Below are 27539 nucleotides of genomic sequence, written 5' to 3'. Positions count from 1 at the left end.
GAGTAAAAAAATCCATTGGGTACACTTCAATGTTTCTAAATCTGCCCAAGTCAAGAGACAATTATGTGTTTGTTAAATGGAAATGCAAAGGGACAACCACAGCTAAACAAAGATGAGGCAGACCTTATACAATGACGAACAGGGGCAATCAAGCTTTGCCTGGGGTGGGGTGAGTGGTTGTAAAAAAATTCTATGAATCAATGGAAGGAATCACTTGTGAGTTCCAAAGTGATACCAGCAGTTCAGCTAGCACGACAACAGTGCGTAGGGTGTTAAAAAGAACGGGCTTCATTGGTTGACCTATACCGTGTGACAATGTGATGGAAGGGTTTGGGTGTGGCAAATGCCTGGTGAGCAGTACCTTCCATCATGTATAGTGTCAGCAGGAGATGGGGTTACAGTATGTGGCTTATAGCACTTAAAAAAAACTATAAATGTGGAAGGATGTGAACACATTTTACAGCATTTTGTACCATGTACAGTTGAGGTATAGTTTTGAGATAATGATTGTATCAGCATGACAATGTTGTTGTTGTTGTTGTGGTCTTCAGTCCAGAGTCTGGTTTGATGCAGCTCTACATGCTACTCTATCCTGTGCAAGCTTCTTCATCTCCCAGTACGTACTGCAGCCTACATCCTTCTGAATCTGCTTAGTGTATTCATCTCTTGGTCTCCCTCTACGATTTTTACCCTCCATGGTGCCCTCCAATACTAAATTGGTGATCCCTTGATGCCTCAGAACATGTCCTACCAACCGATCCCTTCTTCTAGTCAAGTTGTGCCACAAACTCCTCTTCTCCCCAATCCTATTCAATACCTCCTCATTAGTTGTGTGATCTAATCCATCTAATCTTCAGCATTCTTCTGTAGCACCACATTTCGAAAGCTTCTATTTTCTTCTTGTCCGAAGTATTTATCGTCCATGTTTCACTTCCATACATGGCTACACTCCATACAAATACTTTCAGAAACAACTTCCTGACACTTAAATCTATACTCGATGTTAACAAATTTCTCTTCTTCAGAAATGCTTTCCTTGTCATTGCCAGTCTACATTTTATATCCTCTCTACTTCGACCATCATCAGTTATTTTGCTCCCCAAATAGCAAAACTCCTTCACTACTTTAAGTGTCTCATTTCCTAATCTTATTGCCTCAGCATCACCTGACTTAATTCGACTACATTCCATTATCCTCATTTTGCTTTTGTTGATGTTCATATTATATCCTCCTTTCAAGACACTGTCCATTCCGTTCAACTGCTCTTCCAAGTCCTTTGCTGTCTCTGACAGAATTACAATGTCATCGGCGAACCTTAAAGTTTTTATTTCTTCTCCATGGATTTTAATACCTACTCCGAATTTTTCTTTTGTTTCCTTTACTGCTTGCTCAATATAAAGATTGAATAACATCGGGGAGATGCTACAACCCTGTCTCACTCCCTTCCCAACCACTGCTTCCCTTTCATGTCCTTCGACTCTTATAACTGCCATCTGGTTTCTGTACAAATTGTAAATAGCCTTTCGCTCCCTGTATTTTACCCGTCACCTTCAGAATTTGAAAGAGAGTATTCCAGTCAACATTGTCAAAAGCTTTCTCCAAGTCTACAAATGCTTGTTCCAACATTTCTACGGAATCCAAACTGGTCTTCCTCGAGGTCAGCTTCTACCAGTTTTTCCATTTGTCTGTAAAGAATTCATGTTAGTATTTTGCAGCTGTGACTTATTAAACTGATAGTTCGGTAATTTTCACATCTGTCAATGCCTGCTTTCTTTTGGATTGGAATTAATATATTCTTCTTGAAGTCTGAGGGTATTTTGCCTGTCTCATACATTTTGCTCACCAGATGGTAGAGTTTTGTCAGGACTGGCTCTCCCAAGGCTGTCAGTAATTCTAATGGAATGTTGTCTACTCCCGGGGCCTTGTTTCGACTTAGGTCTTTTAGTGCTCTATCAAACTCTTCACACAGTATCGTATCTCCCATTTCATCTTCATCTACATCCTCTTCCATTTCCATAATATTGTCCTCAAGTACATCGCCCTTGTATAGACCCTATATACTCCTTCATGACATTTTTGTTATTTCATGACATTTTTGTAAATGCATTTGAAAACTTCTTCCCCAAGAAAATAGTTAAATATACTCGTAAGAAACCTTGTAACAAACCATGGCTTACTAAGGGTATAAAAATATCTTGTAACCAGGAAAGGGAAATGTATCTGACAGCAAGAAAGAGTAGTGACCCAGAAACTATCAAACATTATAAAAACTACTGTGTTATATTAAGAAAAGTTATTAAAAAATCCAGAAGTATGTGTATCATGTCTGAAATCACCAACTCTGATAATAAAATTAAAGCAATTTGGAATATTATTAAAAGAGAAACAGGTCAACCAAGAGCACAGGAAGACAGTATTACCATCAAATTGAATGAAAACTTTATGAACAAAAAGTCAGAAGTTGAAAATATTTTTAGTAATCATTTTCTAAATGTTGTGGATATAGTAGGATCCAGGTGTTCATTAGAAGATGCTAGGCTGTTAATGGAAGAGGCCATACCTATGCAATTTGATACAATTGAAATCTCACCCACTTCTCCCTCTGAAATTAGGAAAATAATAAACTTGCTTAAAAGCAAAAACTCACATGGAATTGATGGCATTTCCAGCAAAATACTAAAAGCTTGTTCTCAACAGATAAGTAAGATTCTCAGCCACCTGTGTAATAGCTCTCTGGAACAGGGCATTTTCTCTGATAGGCTGAAATATGCTATTGTTATACCTTTGCATAAAAAGGGGGATGGATCTGATGTCAACAATTACCGTCCAATCTCCATTCTAACAGCTTTATCCAAAATTTTTGAGAAAGTAATGTATTCAAGAGTAGCTTCACATATCTGTAAAATTGAAGTACTAACAAAATGTCAGTTCGGTTTCCAGAAAGGTTTTTCAACAGAAAATGCCATATATGCCTTCACCAATCAAATTTTGAATGATCTGAATAACCGAACACCACCCATTGGGATTTTTTGTGATCTCTAAAAGGCTTTTGATTGTGTAAATCATGAAATTCTGCTAGACAAGCTCAAATATTGTGGCATTAGTGGGACAGTGCACAAATGGTTCAATTCGTACCTAACTGGACGAGTGCAGAAAGTTGAAATAAGCAGTTCTCATAATATGCAAAGATCAGCACATTCCTCAAACTGGGGAACTATCAAGAATGGGGTTCCACAAGGGTCAGTCTTGGGTCCTTTGTTGTTCTTAATATATATTAATGACTTGCCGTTCTATATTCATGAAGAGGCAAAGTTAGTTCTCTTTGCTGATGATACAAGTATAGTAATCACACCTGACAAACAAGAATTAACTGATGAAATTGTCAATACTGTCTTTCAGAAAATTACGAAGTGGTTCCTTGTAAACGGACTCTCACTGAATTTTGATAAGACACAGTACATACAGTTCCGTACAGTGAATGGTATGATGCCATTAATAAATATAGACCTTAATCAGAAGCATATAGCTAAGGTAGAATATTCCAAATTTTTAGGTGTGTCCATTGATGAGAGATTAAATTGGAAGAAACACATTGATGATCTGCTGAAACGTTTGAGTTCAGCTACTTATACAATAAGGGTCATTGCAAATTTTGGTGATAAACGTCTTAGTAAATTAGCTTACTACGCCTATTTTCACTCATTGCTTTCATATGGTATCATATTTTGGGGTAATTCATCACTGAGGAATAAAGTATTTATTGCACAAAAGCGTGTAATCAGAATAATAGCTGGAGTCCACCCAAGATCATCCTGCAGACATTTATTTAAGGGTCTAGGGATATTCACAGTAGCTTCTCAGTATATATACTCTCTTATGAAATTTGTTATTAACAACCAAACCCAATTCAAAAGTAATAGCAGTGTGCATAACTACAATACTAAGAGAAAGGATGATCTTCACTATTCAAGATTAAATCTAACTTTGGCACAGAAAGGGGTGAATTATACTGGCACTAAAGTCTTTGGTCACTTACCAAATAGTATCAAAAGTCTGGCAGATAACCAACAAGTATTTAAGAAGAAATTAAAAGAATTTCTGAATGACAACTCCTTCTACTCCATAGAGGAATTTTTAGATATAAATTAAGGAAAAAAAAATTATAATTTTTTTTTTAAAAAAACACAAAAAAATAAAAAAGTTGTTATATTAACTTAAGTATGTTGTTAAATTAACTTAATTATGTCATGTATTGGAAAATTTGACTCATTCCACATCATTACGAAATATCGTATTCATGATCCATGGAACTAGTATTAATCTAATCTAATCTAAAACCTTCCACCTTTCTGCTTTCCCTTCTTTGCTTAGAACTGGGTTTCCATCTGAGCTCTTGATATTCATACAAGTTGTTCTCTTTTCTCCAAAAGTCTCTTTAATTTTCCTGAAGGCAGTATCTATCTTACTCCTAGTGAGGTGTGCCTCTACATCCTTACATTTGTCCTCTAGTCATCCCTGCTTAGCCATTTTGCACTTCCTGTCGATCTCATTTTTGAGATGTTTGTATTCCTTTTTGCCTGCTTCATGTACTGCATTTTTATATTTTCTCATTTTGTCAATTAAATTCAATATTTCTTCTTACCCAAGGAGTTCTACTAGCCCCCGTCTTTTTACCTACTTGATCCTCTGCTGCCTTCACTACTTCATCCCTCAGAGCTACACATTCTTCTTCTACTGTACTTTTTCCCCCATTCCTGTCAATTGTTCCCTTATGCTCTCCCTGAAACTCTGTACAACCTCTGGTTTAGCTAGTTTATCCAGGTCCCATCTCCTTAAATTCCCACCTTTTTGCAGTTTCTTCAGTTTTAATTTACAGTTCATAACCAATAGATTGTGGTCAGAGTCCATATCTGCCCCTGGAAATGTCTTACAATTTAAAACCTGGTTCTTAAACCACTGTCTTACCATTATATAATCTATCTGAAACCTATCAGTATCTCCAGGCTTCTTCCATGTATACAACCTTCTTTTATGATGCTTGAACCAAGTGTTAGCTATGATTAAGTTATGCTCTGTGCAAAATTCTACCAGGTGGCTTCCTCATTCATTTCTTACCCCCAATCCATATTCACCTACTACGTTTCCTCCTCTTCCTTTTCCTACTATCGAATTCCAGTCACCCATGACTATTAAATTTTTGTCTCCCTTCACTATCTGAATAATTTCTTTTATCTCATCATACATTTCTTCAATTTCTTCATCATCTGCAGAGCTAGTTGGCATATAGACTTGTACTACTGTCGTAGGCGTGGGCTTCGTGTCTATCTTGGCCACAATAATGCGTTCACTATGTTGTTTTTAGTAGCTTACTCAAACTCTTATTTTTTTTATTCATTATCAAACCTACTCCTGCATTCCCCCTACTTGATTTTGTATTTATAACCCTGTATTCACCTGACCAAAAGTCTTGTTCCTCCTGCCACCGAACTTTGCTAATTCCCACTATATCTAACTTTAACCTACCCATTTCCCTTTTTAAATTTTCTAATCTACCTGCCCGATTAAGGGATCTGACATTCCATGCTCCGATCCGTAGAACGCCAGTTTTCTTTCTCGTGATAATGACGTCCTCTTGAGTAGTCCCTGCCCGGAGATCCGAATGGGGGACGATTTTACCTCCAGAATATTTTACCCAAGAGGATACCCTCATCATTTATCCATACAGTAAAGCTGCATGCCCTCAGGAAAAATTACGACCGTAGTTTCCCCTTGCTTTCAGCCATTCGCAGTACCAGCACAGCAAGGCTGTTTTGGTTAGTGTTACAAGGCCAGTTCAGTCAATCATCCAGACTGTTGCCCCTGCAACTACTGAAAAGGCTGTTGCCCCTCTTCAGGAACCATACATTTTTCTGGCCTCTCAACAGATACCCCTCCGTTGTGGTTGCACCTACAGTATGGCTATCTGTGTTGCTGAGGCACGCAAGGCTCCACCAACGGCAAGGTCTATGGTTCATGGGGGGAGGCATGACAATGCATCCTATCATAAACCAGCATCTGTAAGGCAATGGTTTATGGACAACAACATTCTTGAAATGGACTAGCCTGCCTGGAGTCCAAATCTGAACCCAATGGAACACCTTTGGGATGAGGCAAATCTTCGACTTTGCTCCCTACCCCAAGCGTTCGATATCACTACCTTCACTGGTTTTGGCTCTTGAAGAAGAATGGGCTACAAATCTTCAACAGACATTCAGAAACCTCACTGAAATTGTCCCAGCAGAGTCCAAGCTGTCATAAAGGAGGAAGGTGGACACTTCCCTTCTTAATGTCCATTAACATCCATCACATACATTCAATCCGATGTGTGTAATAATTCTGTGGTTCGACAACTTGGTGCAAGTCTTTCAATTGGACGCTACTTCAGCAACTTGTGTGCCCCTATCTGGCTCAGTAACCTTACACCAACAAAATTGCTCTGTAGTTCACACATTTTTGGCTGAGGGTTCATAGAACCACTTTCAGAATATTTCTCACTTGTTTTACTCTCAAGTAGCACATGGGACAAATGAACACCTAAATATTTTTTGTGCTGGTTTTTATTTTCCTTATTTTATGATGATGCTCATTTTCCCTTTGTAGGTGCAAGTCAGCAAAATATTTTGGCATTTGGAGGAGAAAGTTTATAATTTGTAATTTTGTGAAAAGATCTCACCCAAATGAAGAATGCCTCTGTTTTAATGATTGCCATCCCGACTTGATGACATTCTCTCCGCTATTTCACGATAATACAAAACAAGCAGCACATCTGTCAACATTTTTTATGTTCTCTGTCATTCTTATCTTGAAGGACTCCATACTGCACAGCAGTACTCCAGAAGATGATGGACAAGTATACTTAGGTAGTCTCTGTAGCAGACTCTTGCATTTTCTAAGTGTTCTGGCAATAAAATGCAGTCTTTGGTTCTCATTCCCGAAATAACTTTCTGAGTGAAGTTTCATATTTAAAATGCTCTTAATTGTAACCCTGGGGTATTCATTTGAATCAACAACTCTTAAATTTGTGTGATTTATCATGTAACTGTAAAGTAAATGATTTTTAGTACTCATGTGGAGGACCACACAATATTTTAAATCTTTCAGGTCCAACTGCCAACTTTTACAGCATGTAGACAGATATCTTGTCTAAATACATTTGCAACTTGTTTTAATTTTGCAGTGTCTTTGCTAGATGGTTATCAACAGCATCACCTTCAAACAGTCTGAGAGGGCTGCTCAGATTCTTATAAATCATTTATATGGAGTAACAGCCGTAGGGGGCCTTAAACACTTCTTGAAGAACCGTAGATGTAACTGCAGTTTCATAGGTGACTTCCTGTTAATTGCTATAAACGATGACCTTTCTGCCAGGAAATCACAGATCCTGTCACACAGCTGAGACAATACACCATAGGCATGCAATTTGGTTAGAAGCTACTTGTGAGGAATGGTACCAAAAGCTTTCTGACACCCCTGCTGGTGCATCTTCACGTCATTGGAGGGTGAAGGTCAGTAAAAGGCACACTGAAAAATTCCGTGGTCTGGGCAGGATATGATCCTGTGACATATCAGTCCCAGAGACACAATTTACCATTAGACCGACAGGCCTAACTATGCAATGACAGTACAACATGCAGAGACTTAACCTCTTTTATATGGACCCTAGTCTCACTCGGCACTGGCCCATAGCCAGTGACTGAGGGAGACTAGAGCTCAATATTGAAACTGTTAATAGACATCAACATAAAAGTTTTCTGGATGTGGTACTGCGTCATAATGTATAAAACTACTGCTACTAGAGAAAAACCAACGTTTCAGCCACAGTTGTAGCGGCCTTCTTCTGGGTCTACTAGTGTGTTCCAGCTATGCAGTCTCCCTTATATTTTGTTGTTAGTGTTCACTGCGCATGCCATTATGTCATAATTTTAAAAAGATAGTTCGTTTCATTGGTCACTTAAGGAAGAAGGAGAGAGAACTTTATCTTAATAGGGTGTTGCAGTGGAGGGAGAATGTAACCTCACTTGTCTATCGGCTCTTGTGTTATTTGCCACGATTGGTGGTCACCGTAGAATGAGAAGTTGGCTGCTGTTTACCAAATACTGGACATCGGCCACGCGGCAGCAGTTATTTGCTGGTAGTGCTCGTGCCTCGTGTTGACAGTGCGGTCTGTTGAGCTCTGATTGCTGGCAGCCAAGATGGGGCAAGCCTGAGTCCATCCTCCCTATTCATGTTATTAGGGTATTTGAGTATTTCGATAGCCCCTCTGATTTTGTGTTTCGTCATAACCGGCTGCTTGGCTAACACACAGGCTTCACTGAAATTTATTTCTTTTCCGCAGTCCCACTGATGTTCTGCCGCTGCAGATTTGTTGTGTTGCCCTAGACGAATATAGCACTCGTGTTCCCAAATGCGCGTTGCTGTTGGCCTGCCAATCTTGCCAATGTACACCTCTCCACATTCGCATTCCACCTTGTACACGCCTGCAGTGTGTAATGCATCCACCTTGTCCTTAGTGGAGCCTAGTACATCCTGGATCCTGTGACCACTATAGAAGACCCCTGCACCCCAATCCAGCGAAGGTGTTTGCCAAGTTGGTCAGTAACATTTTTCACATAAGGTAAGCGCACTGTTGGCCACAGTTTGTCTATTTCTTGCTTGTGTTCATCGACAAGGCGGTGTGGATCGACCTATGGCTGTTGCCATTGGCTAGAAATATGCATAGCCTTTTAAGATCAGATCTGAAGATGGTCATTGCTGACTGTAACCATTAGTCTAAGGACCTAACAATTTCGTGATTGCAGGTGGAAATAATAGACATTTACTCTGTAATTAGGAAAGACAATATCAATTAGTTGTGAACATGAATGCTTCATCTGTGAGAAACTCTGCACGCCAGGCAGCATGCAACGATGTGCTAATGAATTTCCTCATTATACCCGTAACTTACAACAAATGCGAAACAAAAATTTAAATTTCAAACCATTAATAACATGTCAAACTAACAATTCCAGAGTCAAAGACATACCAATAGGAACTAAGAACTGACACCTCAACCACTTACTAACAGTGCTCTAAGCTGACAATTCCAATACAAAACAAACGTGTAGAATATAACCCTGACAAACAACGTGTGCACCAGCCGTATCGCTTACTAAAGACACTTTGAACAAGCTTCGAAAAATCGACATTCGACACTAGAGAATGTCACTCAGTCATGACACCATGTAACACAACACAGTTATGTCAAGAGTCAAAGCTGACAACCAGTATCACTTGTTTTGGTTGACTTGACAGACTGATCTGTACTGGAGCTCGATCTCGATGTTAGGTTGGAAGGTGAGTTTAGTTGTGCATTGATGAAGTCAACAGTTGTGAATGTCAAATATTGGGTATAATGACTTACTGATCCACAGCCTGAGGTCTAAGTTAGTTTGAAAGTTGACTGTTTGGTTGAGAGATGAGAAGCAGCATCAAACACTTCAGTTATTCCAAACTTTGCATTATGTTGCTTTAAGACTGTGACATACATTGGGTTTGCTAATCTCATTAGGACATTTTTATTGTTTGCTAAACTTTAAAAGTTTAAGGCAACACATTTAAGAAATAAAGGCTTGTTGCTGTTTAACATTGCTCCTCTTGCACCGCACAGAAGACCAAATGTGAAAGCTTGATTGAATGTGTGGAAATGTCATCCATGTTGATGTGATATTTGTGTTCTGTTGTTGTAGAACTTTATTGACTTTCTCAGTTCTTCTAAAGGAGTCATGGCTGTTGTATTTACGGTTGTACTGGTACTTCAGATAGAGCATTTAAGTGATATCTGTTAAAAAGTGCATACATATTATAAAAATGGATGTACGTATGTACCTATGTATGTATGTTCTTCACCTCCTTCTAAACCACTAGACCGATTTCAGCCAGACTTGTTACACATATCACTTACTGTCTGGAAGAATCACCATGGGCGTAGGAACCACTTACCTAAAAAAGGGGTGGGAGGAAGATTGAAAAAAACAGCATGGTCCATGACGCACTAATACCCTACTGCATTCATGCAGTATTAAAGAATGAGGGCATTTAGGGCTTGCAATGAACTATACACATAATTTCAAATCTTTATGAAATTTTTAATCTCCACCAAATGATGAAAGGAATAAAAAGTCTGATCACTTACTAGATTTTCATGGTCCATGCAGTAAAACTGCCACATGAAGCATGATGTTTTAATTTATTACTTCATCACAACTAACTGTATTTGCAACACATTTTGTAGACAGTATTCACGTACACCACTGAAGGTACCAGCAAATTTCAGGAGATACGACGTCATGAAGTCTGAGATGTGTGGAAAACTGCTGCATCATGAATGATGTTTAAATTTACTACTTCTTTGCTACTAACTCTGTTCGCAACATATTTTACGTACAGGACCCACAAATGCTGCTGAATGTACTTACAAAAATGTGTCATTGTGTGACACATAGTTCGGGATATGCGACATCAAATACTGAGATGCATGAAAAACTGCTGCATGATGCAGGACTTTTAATATGTTACCTCTTCAGTACTACTACTACTACTACTACTACTCCTTTATTCACAATACATTTTAGACAGTAAACACATATACCGCTGGGAACTGATGACCTCAGATGTTAAGTCCCATAGTGCTTAGAGCCATTTGAACATATACCACTAGATGTACTTGCAAAATTATGTCATTATACGACAAATAGTTGAGCAGGTACATAATCATAAACATTGAGCTACATGAAAATGAAACTGTAGGGGGAAATTCTCTAGAGATACAGGTGAAATATGGGAACAGATACATGTGAAATATTTTAAACATATGTGAAATATACACACATCAAAAAAAGTTTTGCATCACCTCGGTTCCCAGAACTCCTGAAGACAGACGTTCTGTGGATATTGTATCATAGACATATTCCCTTTGACTGTTCAGAGATGTCACTAAACCCGCCCATAGATGTAAACAACGATTCATGAGCAGCGCCTATTAGACAGAGGGGTCAGACAGCCAATCAGTTCCAGTTATTCCACCAAGAAGGAGGTACACGGCTTGTGTTGTCTGTAGTTCACCCATGCTAGATGGTCAGTACTGCAGTTTGATCATATCCGCATTGTTACTTTGTGCCAGGAAGGGCCTTCAACAAGTCAAGTGTACAGGCGTCTCGGAGTGAACTAAAGGAATGTTGTTTGGACATGGAGGAGATACACAGAGACAGGATCTGTTGATGACATACCTTGCTCAGGCCGCCCAAGGGCTACTACTGCAGTGGATGACTGCTACAAATGGATTGTGGCTTGGAGGAACCCTGACAGCAACGCCACCATGTTGAATAATGCTTTTTGTACAGCCACAGGACGTCATGTTACGACTCAAACTGTGTGCAATAGACTGCATGATGCGCAACTTCACTCCCAATGTCCATGGCGAGGTTCATCTTTGCATCCACGACACCATGCAGTGCAGTACAGATGGGCCCAACAACATGCCGAAGGGACCACTCCAGGATTGGCATCACATTCTCTTCACCGATTAGTGTTGCATATGCCTTCAATCAGACAATCGTCGTAGACGTGTTTGGAGGCAACCCGGTCAGGCTGAATGCCTTAGACACACTGTCCAGCGAGTGCAGCAAGGTGGAGATTCCCTGCTGTTTTGGGGTGGCATTATGTTGGGCTGATGTACGCTGCTGGTGGTCATGGAAGGTGTCGTAGTGGCTTTACAATACGTGAGTGCCATCCTCCGACCAATATTGCAACCATATCAGCAGCATATTGGTGAAGCATTTGTCTTCATGAATGATAATTTGTGCCCCCATCATGCACATCTTGTGAATGACTTCCTTCAGAATAATGACATCGCTTGACTAGAGTAGGCAGCATGTTCCCAGACATGAACCCTATCGAACATGCCTGGGATAGATTGAAAAGGGCTGTTTATGCACGACGTGACCCACCAACCACTCTGAGGGATCTACGTCGAATCGCCATTGAGGAGTGGGACAATCTGGACCAACAGCACCTTGATGAACTTGTGGACAGTATGCCACGACGAATACAGGCATGCATCAATGCAAGAGGACGTGTTACTGGGTATTAGAGGTACCAGTATGTACAGCAATCTGGAATACCACCTCTGAAGGTCTCGCTGTATGGTGGTACAACATGCAATGTGTGATTTTCATGAGCAATAAAAAGGGCTGAACTGATGTTTATATTGATCTCTATCCAATTTTCTGTACAGGCTGCAGAACTATTGGAACTGAGGTGATGCAAAACTTTTTCTTGTGGTGTGTATGCAGGCAAAACCATGGGTAAAAAACTCACCCCAAACCCTTGGAATAATATCAATCAGTTTTGGTACACATATTAGTTACAAAATGGAAAGAACTACTGTGGGGTAAGAACCACCAGCTTCTTATTGGTATGGTGGTTGTAGAGAGAAGGTGGGAGGCAGAGATGGTCAGAGATAGTAGTAGTAGGAGGAGGAGGTGGACAGAGGGAGAGAAGAAAAACGGAGCTCACAGTAGTTCCACTTTTAGTTCGACATCTGTCACTCATTCTGAAGGGGCCTATGGGCATCAACATACACCGACTCCTGCCATGACAAGAAATTAATTTATTATGGTTTCCAACTACTTTCACCATTGTGGATCAGTCACGTGAACAGTTTTTAAACTTTGTTAAGGTGCCATGTCCAGCACAGGGGGTCAGGGCCAATTTCTCCATTAGAAGGTGCAGAGGCAGGCCACTGCAACCATGTACAAACTTTCAGTTTTACCCATGTAGAGACAGTTATTTCTAGAACATGTCTACGTGCAGTAAACTCTTATGTTAACTGACAGTGACCACAAAAGCTTATGTTTCAGAGGAACTGCATTACTGCAGTATGTTCATGTTTTAAGATTGTCCACATCAGTAAAATATTTCTTCTTACATGGGTTTTGTATCTTTGCAGAAAGAGCATTCCTGCAATACGATGAGGACGCTTGTGGTGTTGTCGACTTACTACACACTGAAGTCCCATCAATCTTCCAAGGAAAGGGTGTTGGGAGGATACTAGCTAAGGTGAATTCCTTCTTTTCTGTTGACAGTTGTCCCAGAAATTTGTTGGTAATATGTCCTACCATTTCCTATTTCTTTATTCTTTTTGAATGGAACTAATGTCATACTTGGATGGGTCACGCTTAGTTAATTTAAATGTGTTCTGCCAGTGTTCGTGGAAAGAGAGAACGCAAAGTGAGATGCCACAGCACTTAAGACATTGGATTTGTGTACAGATGGAGTGGGACTGTATTCCTGTTTAACCATCTGGATTTAGCTTCTTCAGATGAATGTCAGGATGGATCCTTTAAGATGCCACTGTTAGTTTCCACATCTTAATTCGAATTTGGTATCAACAAACATTAAATTATAACCTATGTTCCATGTTGAATCTGCTTAGTATAGCATGTGACAGTAGAAGGAAAAGAATACGATTTCAATGGAAAGTGGTTAGAGAGAAGTGAAGAATGCCTTTTGCCCGAGGAAAACACAAAAGCTGAAAATTGTGAAATGTTAATTGGAAACAATGTCTGGAAAGTGGATGTGAGAGGAATGGGAGTACATTAACTGTATACACAGTTGCAAATATGGACAGCCATCAACTGTAAAATAGAAGGACAACAATGAAAGTTTGTGCTGGATTGGGTCTCAAACCCGGATTTCCTGCTTATCGCAAGTGGTCGCCTTACCATTTGGCTATCCGTGCATGCCACATGGCCAGATGCAAACTTCATACGTCATCAACTATGGGTGTGGCTGTGAGGCATGCACGGGCAGCAAAATAGGAAGGCAAACACGGGAAATCTGGGTTCAAGTCCAGCCCAGCACAAATTTTTATTGTAGTCATTCCATTCTACAGCAGATGGTTATCCATATTAGCAATTGCAAATACATGTAATGTATTTAATAATGGCTGAAGTTGCCAAAGTGCCTGTTCCTTCCGACACCCATTTATGTCCAGAGGAACTTTGCATCATAAATCAGAATAACACAAGCACTGCAATATCATGGTAATGAGAGGGTTGTGGTCTGGTGTTCAGATGTTATGGTGCACTGTGTGTTTGTCTGCTTTCAGAGTGGCTTTGTCTTGAGCACAATTAGTATAGAGAGATTGGTGGAGTAGGCTATGTGGAATTTGTACTTTGAGGAAGGGTTTGCATCATGGTAGTGAGACCATAGATATAAGTGTGTGAAAGATATGTCTCTCTCTCTCTCTCTCTCTCTCTCTCTCTCTCTCTCTCTCTCAACATGACTATCATATCTGTCACAACTTATATGAAAAATCACAGATTGCATTTCTGTTTGTGTTCATGTTGCCCAACAGGCAGGCAGCAAGACCATGCACCAATAGGACTATTCCATCAACGCTGCAGTGTCGTGTTTAGCTTAATGACTGCTTTACACCTCCTTCTTTTCTTTTCTTTTTGGTTGCAGGGAAGTTACAGCTTGTAACTGGAGTCCTTTGATTGTAATAAAGTATGAATATTCATACAGGTTTGAGGGAGATATCATTTTGTCAGATAACCAAAATGATCTGTTGATATTATTTGCTGAAAGTAGAGCCTGGTATACCAAAGCTGGTATCGGAATCAGAATTTTGTCGTCACATTTTGTAGGCTTGCCAGTTTTAATTGCTGATTTTGTATACAAGGGACCAGTCAACAACAAATAGAAATTGTACAGTGCAATATATAACTCTTAACATGGAAATAGTGTCAAGTACATTTATTCATTGCTGCAATTATTTAAAACTTCTGCTACTGAATAATAAATAGCATACACGCACAAAGATGAAATGTACATTTCATTTTGCAGCATTGAGGTCTTGCTGTGAAATAGCCTTTTTTAAATTGATTATAGATTTTTATATTTGCACACTGTAAAATATGAAAAACTGCTCCAAATCCATGAAAGGAAAGCTTGTAATTACCTGTTTATAGTGTTGTAGTCATGTTGAAAATTGTTTCCTACACTTGTTTCTGAACTCTTTACATGTAAACATGTCATAAACATCAACCACTTGTTTTCCTATAGTCATTTATAAGGTGTTCTTTAGTGATAATATTATATTTATTGTACTTTACCTTCCTCCAGAAGATAATTCAATGCCTTGATTAGATTAGATTAGATTAGATTTACTTTCATTCCAATTGATCCATAGTGAGGTGGTCGTCCAGGATGTGGAACATGTCAGAAACAACAATACATGACAAATATTTACAACTAAAACAAATAAGCTAATGTACCATTCCACTGGTCCCAAGTGGAATGATCGTCATTTTTTAATGAACCCTAAGAGTCATTTTACAAATACTAATGCACTGAATTTAAAATAAAAAAGTTTTTTATTTATTTATAAGGTAATACAACTACTGTAATACTTATTTACAGTGAACACATTACTGCACTGAAATGGTGCAGAAGTTAGATTATACTAAAACACACACACACACACACACACACACACACACACACACACACACAAAAAATTTTTCAATGAACACATTACTGCACTCAAAATTGTGCAGAAGTTATGTTGTACTTATATACAAATCAGTTGGTTTTACTAAGAAATTCATCAATGGAGTAGAAGGAGTTGGCCACCAATAAATCCTTTAGGCTTCTCTTAAACTGAATTTCATTGGTTGTTAAGCTTTTTATGGCTGCTGGCAAGTTATTGAAAATGTGTGTTCCTGAATAATGCACACCTTTTTGTACAAGACTAAGTGACTTTAAATCCTTGTGAAGATTATTCTTATTTCTAGTATTGATTCCATGAATTGAGCTGTTGGTTTGAAAAAGTGATATATTTTTAATGACAAATTTCATTAAGGAATAAATATATTGGGAAGCAGTAGTTAGTATCCCTAGTTCCCTAAACAGGCTTCTGCAGGATGTTCTTGAGTTCACACCACATATAACTCTCACTGCACATTTTTGTGCCCAGAAAACTTTAGCTTGGCTTGATGAATTACCCCAAAAAATAATCCCATATGACATTATGGAATGAAAGTAAGCATAGTATGCCAGCTTTTTCATTTTTATATCCCCTATGTCTGACAAAATTCGCATTGCAAACAGAGATTTGTTAAGATGCTTCAGCAGTTCTGTGGTGTGCTCCTCCCAGTTGAATTTATTATCAAGCCGTAATCCCAAGAATTTAACACTGTCCACTTCTTCTATCTTCTTGTCATCGTATGTTAGACATATACTCTTGGGACACCCATTACAAGTTCTGAACTGCATGTAGTGTGTTTTTTCAAAGTTTAGTGACAAAGAATTGGCTAGGAACCAGTGATTAATGTCCACAAATATTTTATTGGCTGATCTTTCTAAGACTACACTTGATTTGCTATTTATTGCAATGTTTGTATCATCGGAAAACAAAACAAACTTGGCATCTGGTAATGTTACTGATGAAAGCTCATTGATATACACAAGAAAAAGTAAGGGCCCCAAAATGGAACCTTGTGGGACCCCACATGTAATTAGTTCCCTGTTCGAAGATGCCTGATAGCTTGATACATGTCTCTTTCCTAATAACACCCTTTGTTTCCTGCCAGAGATATAAGATTTGAACCATTTTGCAGAATTTCCTGTTTATACTATAATATTCTAGTTTACTTAAAAGGATATTGTGATTTACACAGTCAAATGCCTTTGACAGATCACAAAATATACCAGTTGCCTGCAATTTTTTGTCTAATGAATTAAGCACATTTTCACTGTAAGTGTAGATAGCCTTCTCAATATCAGAACCTTTTAGAAATCCAAACTGTGACTTTGACAGTATGTTATTTGAGATAAGATGGTTATAAAGATGACTGTACATTACTTTTTCGAAAATTTTTGAGAATGCTGGCAACAGTGAAATTGGGCAGAAATTTGATGCTATTTCTTTATCTCCCTTCTTAAACAGTGGCTTAACTTCAGCATATTTCAGCCATTCAGGAAATATTCCACTAATAAATGACTGGTTACACATATAGCTTAATATGTTACTTAGCTCAGAATCACATTCTTTAATTAACTTTGTTGATATTTCATCATATCCACTAGATGTTTTTGATTTTAAAGATTTTATGATGAACATTATTTCTGTTGGGGTAGTGAGGGTCAAATTCATATTATGGAAGTTACTTGAAATGTCTGGTCTAAGGTAATCCATAGCAGCATCTACCGAACCTGACAACCCCATCTTTTCAGTAACAGTTATAAAATGTTTGTTAAAAAGTTCTGCAACACTATACACATCTGTCACCAATGTATCATTTACTCTTAATGCTATTTGTTCCTCTTCATGTCTGGTTCTATGGTTCTACCGGTCTCCTCCTTCACTATATCCCATATTGTCTTTATTTTGTTATCTGATATGACTATCTTTTCCTTGTAATATATTTGCTTTGACATCCGTATTACAGTCTTTAATATTTTGCAGTATTTCTTATAATGTGCTATAGCATCAACATTGGAAATGTTTCGGATTGACAGATACAGTTTTCTTTTTGTTTTACAAGATACCCCTATTCCTCGAGTAATCCATGGCTTCTTTGTAGACTTTGCTCTAACCTTGGTAAGTTTTGGGGGAAAGCAGTGTTCGACTAAGGTAAGCACTTTATTAGCAAAAACGTTATATTTTTCATTCATGCCATGAGCACTGTAAACATCAGTCCAGTGAATGTCTCTGAGGAGTGTCCTAAAATAATCAATTTTTGGCTTACTGATTACCCTCTTGAGCTCAGATTTAACAGATTTTATATACTGTTCAGTATTAACATTTAACAGAAGGAACTGCATGTCATGGTCTGAGAGGCCATTGACTATTGGTTTTGTAATATAATTTTGTTCATTGGACTTTTCTATAAAGATATTATCAATGGCTGTTTGTGAGCAAGTGGCTATCCTCATGGGGAACTTTACAGTGTGAATTAAGTTGAATGATAGTGTTACTAACTCAAATAAGTTCTTATTGGGAGAGTCTTTAAGGAAATCTACATTGAAATCACCAGCAACCACTATTTCTTTGTTTTTGGTTGTTAAATGGGCCAGTACAGCTTCAAGGTGGTTGACAAACAGATTAAAGTTACCTGCAGGTGCTCGATATACACTTAATATTATGAAGGATTTTTCGTGAAATTCTAATTCTCTTGCACATGCTTCCATATGCTGTTCTAGACAAAATTTATGAATGTCTATGTTCTTAAATTTATGACAGTTCCTGATGAATGTGGCAACTCCTCCTTTCTCCATTTCTGATCTACAAAAGTGAGATGCTAACCTAAACCCTGTAACACTTAAAAGTTCTATACCAGTGGTCACATGATGTTCAGAGAGGCAGATTATGTCAGCTGGGTTTGAAGACTCTAATTCATCTATGCAGATAGTTAATTCATTAATTTTATTTCTCAGTCCTCGAATATTTTGATGCAATAAAGATAGCTGACATTTCTCATTGACTGAGTTAAAATTGGGTGGAGTTAAAATATCTGCTGACAGTTGAAAATTCTTAACCAATGGCTGTTTATGCTGATGTAATAAGCTGGAATTATGTTTTTTGATTTCTTTCTCAAACTGAAGGTTTGTCTCAGTTCTAACCTCTCTCAAAATTTGCTTTCTTTCTGTCTTCCCTACCCTAAAAAAGGGTCTTTTCTGAATCCTATAACCACTGGTATTTTACCACTCATGACAGTGTCTCCCCCCTTTAACTTTCCTGCTATTTCCCCAGCCAATTTACCCTTCCCCTTCCTGTTGAGGTGAAGGCCATGCCTAGTATAATCCCACCTACTGAGAGAATCAACATGAACCACACCGATGTGTGACCCCGCACTCGACATGAGCAGCCGTTCCAGCTCCAAATTAACTCTCTTGACAGAAGAGTTCAAATGAGGTCGGTCATGGTGCTCAAGAACAGATACAAACTCAACACTAGTATGCTTCGATGCTGATGCAATCTTCGCCAGGTCACACTCTATACTGTACCCAGGATCTCTGTCAATACTGTTACCTGCCCCACCCACTATAACCACGGTGTCTTCCTTGTGATGGGATCAACATAGCTGTGGTAAAAACTGTTCCCAATCCATGTCAGTATGAACAGAATTTCTGCTAAGGTGAGCAACCGAGCAGAAAATAGAAGACATGCAATTCAGAACAAATTAAAGTGATGTGCTTCACTGGTAAGCTGAGGGACTTGGACAGGAGAGGAATTTTGCATATCATTAAGAGATTCCTATTGCTAAATATGTCCTCACTAATTCTAGAAAATGGGAGGGGGAGGGTGCAATTTGAGAGCCAATTGCCACAACGTTGTCTACTGTTTAGTACAAACACTACACAATGCACCTGAATTTTTTTATTTTTATTTCTGCTGAGAAATAAATGTCTGGCAGATGTTGCACTTTCATACGAATGCATCTAATATAGTATGTTTGAGGAGGAAAAGAACATACATTAAGAATCATTAATATGGACACTTTGGTAAAGGGAGACATATTAAATATGCACTCTGGTCTCAATGGTTTCTGAGGAGCAGCTGTATGAAGCTATGAAGAGTGGGAAGAATGTTAAATGAACAGATCTTTTTTTTTTTTAATATCACCAAGAGCTTCATTTTCAACTGTTTTAGACAGAAACTATGGAGCTAATCAGTGTACTGTCTTGTTCCAACTACTAAAAATGAAGCATACAGTCTTGAGAGACATGGACCTACTTGCATGCAGCACTCCCTTTTGCCCAAATGATAGTGAAACACATCATGTCAAGTGTTATGATCCATTGTGACGTATGATCAGAAAGTCAACTCCCACAACCCGAAATTTCCGGGAGCTGTGACGGAGTGCTAGAATCAGATGACTGAGGTCAGGTAAACTAGCAGGGCCACACAATCATCTTTACATCCATGTAATGTTGCACGAACCTTTCTGGAACAATTTGGAAATGGTGGGGGTAGTGCATTGTTTTACTGAAGCTACAGGTCATCTGTAGGATCTGTAGACAGACAAATGAAAATGATCTGATATTAGGTTCTTGTATTGTTTGTCCTTGAAAGATGATAGCAAAGGTATCAGGTGTCCCATTTCACCGTTTCATATGCTGACATAAGGAAAATCCTGTAGTTGGCAGAAGAACTGTCACCATCGTAACTGATAACAGCTGTGGTATAATACATGCTTTAAAATTTTGGGCTAAAGTCTAGATCAGAGCCAGCAGCAGTCGCTGTGCTGCTTATCTACTGCTCATAGGTTGGCAATCCACGTGTTTCATGTAGCCAGTGAGATGGTTCTTTGACGTAACCAATGAGAGGTAAGAACAGAGACAGTGTATTTCTAGCAGTGTAATTGAAACTATTGTCTTAGACAGAAACTATTTAGACTGATTTAAGTCATTTAATCCTGCACAGTGACATCATCCATTGGTGCTTGTCTCATGGATTAATTGCAGGGACATGAAAATGTGTCAGATGTGGTGGTAAAATGAGCACATGATTGATCTGTACAAGCACACTGAGAAAGTGGATCTATGTTTATCGATTAAATCATGAGAGGAGGCAGTGGATCAGTGTTCATTCATAATAGAATAGCATGTTCAATATATTAATAAAAATTGATCCACCTACCTTCTCTTATGATTTTATTAAAAAACATTCATCCATTTATACAGTGTGCTCATACAGATTGATTGTGTGACAACATGAAGCAGAGAAATATTTCACTGCTTTTTCAAATATATCATAAGTTGTGACACTCTCTTTGGTTTGTAGATACTAGCACAGTTTAAATAGCTACAAGTCAAACATGGAGAAATTAAATGTGTTATCGTCATTTACAGCAATGTTTCACCCATTTTCTGGATGTATTACATCAAAACACATCATCTGCCTGCTGCTCTTACATTGGCTGTGTAACATAAACAGCCGACAAACCTACCTTTGCTCCCATAGTACCTCACAGAAAGTGCTAAAAACATTCCTTCACAAAACACGTAAGTACGCCACTGGCCCTGTTCTAGACTTTTACCATATTTTGTGAAATGTCAGGCCTCCTACTTTACGTATTGGGGAGAGGAAGTCAGTGAGCTCAGAGTGGTTGACTTGGCCCCTGCCTTTTTGTTTAAGTGGTCAGCTAACCATATAACAGACAGTGTGTAGCAAGGACATTTTTCAAAACAGTTAATGGATTTTTAATACAGATGAATCACAAATGTGTGTCAGCATAGGCTTTCTGAAGAAATGTGTGATTGTGTGTTCCTGGGGAATTGTCTCAAGAGTTTTGCTTGTGAGAACAGACACTGCTCATACCACGAGATGTGTATCTTGATTGCAGTAAGAGCACTGATTGTAATTGTCACCATCACATATGTAAATACTTCCACTACTTGAATGAATGGTACTCTGTTGACAAGTTGGATTCTACATCATAGTGGTTTCTGGCATGTTTGTACCTTAAGATGTTCAACTTATCAATATGTGCTGCAAATAGTCAGTTCAGGCAACCTTTTTCCACACGTAGAGTATCCATTGGTGGTGTTCCGACTCGTGCTAATCTCTGTGGCCCTTGATATATAGTAAACAGAGGTACACATGTGAGGCAGTTGTTTTGTAAATTGGTGAGTGATTCACTGCACTGTGGATCAGGTATCTGCTGCTCTGAGCATCCAACTTCTTTCATCAGTATGTTGTTACCCACCACAGATTAATCCACTGAATCCACTGGCAACAATTCTTCCTGAATTGAAGCACTCTCAGTACACTCTTAAACATTGTTAATGAAATGGTCAGTGCAATGTCCTCTACATCAATTGAACACTAGACTTATCATTGTGACTGCCACCACCAGGTTATGTTGCAGTATGTCACCATGGTGACAAAGGAATCCCTCTGCCCATACATAGCAGGTATCTTAAATTCAATTGCTAATGAGTGTGTCTTTTCATTCTGAATACTATCTTGTCTTTTTTTGCAACATTTCTTCCTGAAACTTGCTGTGCATCAGTCATACAAAACCCAACCTTCACTTTTCTCATGTGATATCTAGAAAGTTGTGGATCAAGGTGAGCCTTTGGCTCAATATACCAATGCTTAGTAGTGACATTACACTTGCGGGATATCAAACAAAATTTGTGATTCGATTGAGGATTTCTTGGTAGGAAAGACATAGCATGTTATCTTGGATGAAAGGTCATTGACAGGTGTAGAAGTAACTTAAGCTGTGAGCCAAGGAAGTTTGTTGGGACCTGTACAGTTCATGTTGCATATTATTGACATGGCAAAAAATATTAAGAGTTACTTCAGACTTTTGCAAATGATGCAGCTATTTGCAGGGTAACCCAGAAAGAATCGTCAATATTCAAGGACACGAAAGGGACAATCATTTGAAGCAAAAAAGTCTAGTAAATGTGAGCTTTAAAATGCATACCTTAAGAACTATGAGCACTTCTACACCTTTGATATTGTGGAACAAATATCTCTTCTACTGCAAGTTCTTTGCTTTCCACATTTTGAGAGGTGGTAGTATGAATGAAAACGAGAAAAAAATGCCTACTAAACATTGACTTTGAAGTGCATACCTTGGGAGCTAAGAGTACTTGTTCATCTTCACCACTGTGAAACATACTTCTTCCACTGAAAAAGTGCTCATAACTATCAAGGTATGTATTTTAGAGACCATGTTTCTAAACTTTTTTTAGCTCAAATGACTGTGCCTGTCAAATCTCTGAATACTGAGCATTCTTTCTGGGACACCCTGTATAATGAAATATTATCATAAAGAACTGGACAGTGTTTGAAAGAAGTGCAAGACTTAGAAACTTGCTGCAAATGTTAAGATACGTATAAGTAACCACTTCTCAAAATGGAATAAAAAAATAGTATCATATGGCTACAATTCCAGTAAGTCACAACTGAAATTAGTCAACTTCTATAAACATCTAGAGAGCTAATTTATGAGGAAATGAAAGGATATGATCATGTAGCCTCAGGGGTGACCAAAGCAAGTGCAAGAGTTTGCATACAGAGACTGCATACAAAACACTCATGTGACTCATCATAGAGTTTTGCTCGGTATGGGCCCAATACTAAGTGGGATTAACGAGGGATATGGAACATAGACAGAGAAGGACAGCACGAATGGTTACAGTTTTGTTTGACCCAGGTGAGAGCATCACTGATGTCTTGAAAAACCTGAAATGGCACGTGATTGAAGATAGATGCTAGCTATAATGTGAAAGCCAAGTTTAAAGACCATGTGATAAGTGAGGAATTGGGTGTATTACTCACATAGGAACTCTGAAGAAAATATTATATTAATCCCATGGTGCACAGAGGAATTTAACAAATAATTCTTCTCATGTTGCATAAGCATACACACAGAAAGAAACCCTAATGTGTGTTAAAGTGGTAAGTACGCTCTGTAGTGCTCTTCACAGTTCTATATTGTGAAAAAAAGTGGAGGGTCTAGCTGTAAGTATTACAGTATTTATAAAAGTTGTATCGGGTAATAGCAGTGCCTCTATAACTTTATAAGACATGGTGTGGTTGATAATGCAAGTGGCATTCAGGAAATTAGACAGTGGAAGTTTTGATTATCAGCTGATTTGAAGTCTAAGCAGGTTGGTGTAATGTAGCATAGTATTCACATTTAATCGCTTCCCTGCGCGACCACTTAGATACCCCTATTAAGTCAATATGACTTAAGGCATTGTGAAGGTTCATAGAAGAGCTGAGAAATTAGTGTTAAACTTAGCCGATGAAGTGGTGGTATTACAGAGATGTACAGCAAATACAAACGGGAGATTTTGCATGAAGGGTTACCACTAAAATTCTTTGAACTTGTTTCACAGAGGATCCTAAGAACAGAGGGCTCAAACAGACTTTAATTCCGGCAGTTCTCAGTTGTTTTGTTGGGGTATAAGTAAACTTATGCCTTGCCTTTAACTGGCTGAGATACTCAGGGTAGTCCACAACTCACCGTCAGAGCTTCTGTCTGCCAGTTACTCTCTCCACTTTTCTCAGCTCACACATGCTCTCCTGCATGCTGTGTCAGAATAACATTCCTAGGTGCAAGGATATCACAGTCAATGGCTTAACCATACACTAAGACTTGTACACAAAATGAGTCGTCCTCTCAGACAAGCCTGGATTTGAGGCTGAGTCTGGCATATCGTACTCATTTTTCAAAGCTGTATAATTGAGATAAGTGCTCCTCTAACTAGAATACAGTTATTCTCTGTGGGAGATAAACTTCAACATTTGTTACTCAAGTTGGTTTGTATTGTGTTAAGATCACTCTGCATGACATTATTATTTATAAAAGATACAGAAAAATTGTCCTTCATGAATAAATGCACATGTATTTTAGAAAGTTATTGCAACAAAAAATCAAAATTTATAATTAATTATTGTTAATTGTATCAAAGGAAAAGTGATAAACTAAGAGACAGAACTGCTGGCCAGTACTAACCGCCCCTTCGTCTTTGTTTACTGTCACCTTTATCTCAGGTGGGTCCTCATCATGTAATGTTTGTGACTTGCCCTTCCATTTTAAACTACCTCAACCTATCTTTCTCTCGTACTGTTTGGTGGGTCTCTTGATGCTGCTATACATTTCACTTCCTGAAGAGAATCAATACACTATACTCCTGCTAAACAGGCCATTCGTCACAGTAGAGCTGCCGAATTATTGAGAGTGTCTGGGAACTATACCCATTCAATCTGGCCAGCCAAGAGCTGAGCCCTCAAGTATGTACATATACAGAAGTGCCACTTACTATGAAACTTGTCCTGAATTTTTAGTTGTTATATGCAGTGGTGGTACGGTTTATCATGCGACCGTCTTAGAAGCATTACGTCAGTACTGCAGGTATCTTGTTGTTGTGTAATGTACTCCAGGGAGGTGTCTGCAGCTTCAGAAGCACCAGTGTGAGTAATATTCATGCTCTCTCCTCCTGTGTCCTCTCCTTCATCACTTTCATCATTACTTTCCTGCCCGCTTTTAATTATTTCCTCATCTGTTGAAGTTTGGTCTGTCTCTCAGTTTTCCTCATTCAGCCCCTCAGTATCATCATCTTCATCAATTTCTCCTCCTCCTGGAAGTTTGTGGAACATTTCACTGTACTGAGTGGTGGCAACTTATGGTTCTGAATCGATTGGCTCGCTGCTGTCACTCAGTAATGGCTCCAGCTCTAGATCAGTGGGGGGCCACACTTTTCTTCAGCTCTTTGTTGTGGTACAATTCTCTACTTTATCTTATGCATCTGCTGTTTGGAAAACATCATGTTAATTGATAGGCTTCCACATCTTCGAGGTAACCTCGGTAGAGTCATTTTCACTTTGTTTGGCAAGGAGACAAGAATGCATGTTAATAATGATGTTTAATTGATTAAAAAATTCGCTGGTCCTTGGGTTGAATCAGAGCTGTCACATTGGGTGGAAAAAAGAGTGCTCGTATACATCAGACTAGATTTAAATCAGGAGGATGACTGAAACCACACTACAGTCGTGTGTGTGTGTGTGTGTGTGTGTGTGTGTGTGTGTGTGTGTTTGTGTGTGCGTGTGTCTACTGTTGACAAAGGCCATTGTCCTAAAGCTTTAAGTGTGAAACCTTTTTGTTGTACCTGTCTGGCAATTTTCCTTCTCATAATATTGTTACATTCCATCATGGATTTTCCGTTGGCAGCGTTGTCAGTTGTATAGATAGCTGTACCAGAAGCTTTTTCTTCTTCAGCTCTTTCTCAGAGCTGGTACAAATGTTTTTTGGAACCACAGAGAGAATATTTCTCTATCTGTCCACACTTGCTTCTGAGCACAGTATTGAACTGGTAGTGTATTTCTGTTGCCATATTGAAAACAACATGAGTGGTAGTTTATGACTCCCATTTGTGTTAATATGTACCATTAATGTTGCACACTGTTTCTGTTGTTTGTGCCCAAAACAATCCTTCTCTTTCTTGGGAGTGATGTCTTTGATGGAAGCATCTTGTAAAAGAGGCTTATTTCATCAGCATTGTGCAAGGCATCAGCAATTAAATCTTCTTTGTCATTAGCTGTTTAATTTCACTGGTGACTGTCAGCTGCCCATTCCATGCCCCCCACCCTCTTCCCAGTTAGTTTAATATCCAGCCTTACTGCCACATCCAAGTTGTTTGTGAAATGCAACTGCTTTTTCCTGTATTATTGGACCACTGACTGGAATTCCTTTACTGTGTGTTTGTGTGAACCACCTGTAAACAACTGCGTCCAGTTCTTCATTCTCACTCTTTCGCATAACCCTGTGTTGTCTCAACCTACTCTCCATTTGTGTTGCTTATTGTCAAATAATATGTTTCTTTTTGATGTCATCAATAGTTACTCATTGACATTGTACTCCACAGCAGTGCTTCTCTTCAAAGAATCTCAGTTCTAAAATTTCAAGATTCTGCTTGAGGTGTTTCCTTTTATTGCCGTGGTACTGAATTGTAAAGAAAGCCACATTTCCAAACATTGTTTGACATTGTAATTAACTGACATCATCATTGCACACTAGAATTCATTGTTGAGCCTGACATTTCTGCTTGAAAGCGACTAAAGGCCGGATTACTGAGGGGCCAGAGTAGCAAGAGTTTAGTGTGGTTAAACACACAAAGATTGTGATAGTGCGCCTAATGTAATGTTAAAAACTAATGGTATCCTAAAATGCAGGAGGCAACTGCTAAGTGAACTACAGTGGCTAGTCATGTATGAAAAGTTTTTTTATATTATTTCTATTCACATTCAAATTGTATTTGTGGCTTGTAGAATTTCTCTTTGAATTTTGTTTTCACATTGTTACAGGCTGCCTTTGATTATGTACACAACAACGAACTCAAAATGAAGCTGACATGTGAATATTTACAGAAGGCCATTGGCAGCTTTCCAGAATACAAGAAAATAGTTGTAAATTAGCTTGGTACTTGGAATGTGGAATTATACGTGTATATTAGTAGGTGCTGTTTTGAGTTACAGTTGTTGATGAATTTGGGGTACTATTTGTTTAAAAAAATTTATATTGTAAAGTTTTAGCTAAAAACTATACTTTGTATACATTTAGAACATGGAATAAATTTTGTGTATCGCTATCAAGTTGATGTGGTGATTGATGTGACCACGCACCTCTTTCACATTTACCAATCTTGCTAGATGCTGTCACAAGAAATAGGATACACCCACATCGCTCTCGTTCTTCTCATTTTCCATTGTTACATGCCAGAAGACTTCAGTTCATATGAATTTGATTTTACTTACTGGATAATTGGCCTTTTGCTTTCATCAAATACTAAAATATTCAAAAGTGAGTTGTTCTTTGCCAGACTATGCTACCTCCTTGCATTTTATGCGTTGGAATTGGTTGACATCGTATTGGGCAGATGTCTCAGCCGGCCAGTACTTATATGTTACACCTAAATGCAAAACATTGCCA

General features: G+C 38.6%; 1 protein-coding gene across 1 annotated transcript in view; it reads left to right on the top strand.

Moving 5' to 3' along the window:
* LOC126215231 (protein NATD1) overlaps positions 1 to 27202 on the top strand; it is a 29984-nt gene extending 2782 nt beyond the window's left edge. The window contains exons 2-3 of the mRNA XM_049941897.1: positions 13025 to 13134; positions 26915 to 27202. Of these exons, the coding sequence (XP_049797854.1) occupies positions 13025 to 13134; positions 26915 to 27025 (221 nt within the window). The 3' untranslated portion in view covers positions 27026 to 27202. The remainder of the gene's footprint in view (positions 1 to 13024; positions 13135 to 26914) is intronic.
* The last annotated feature ends 337 nt before the right edge of the window (positions 27203 to 27539 follow it).

This window comes from Schistocerca nitens, chromosome 12 (assembly GCF_023898315.1).
Source record: "Schistocerca nitens isolate TAMUIC-IGC-003100 chromosome 12, iqSchNite1.1, whole genome shotgun sequence".
In the NCBI taxonomy this organism is placed as follows: Eukaryota; Metazoa; Arthropoda; class Insecta; order Orthoptera; family Acrididae; genus Schistocerca; species Schistocerca nitens.
The sequence above is the reverse complement of the archived record's forward strand: the minus strand, read 5'-3'. Positions and strand labels throughout refer to the sequence as shown.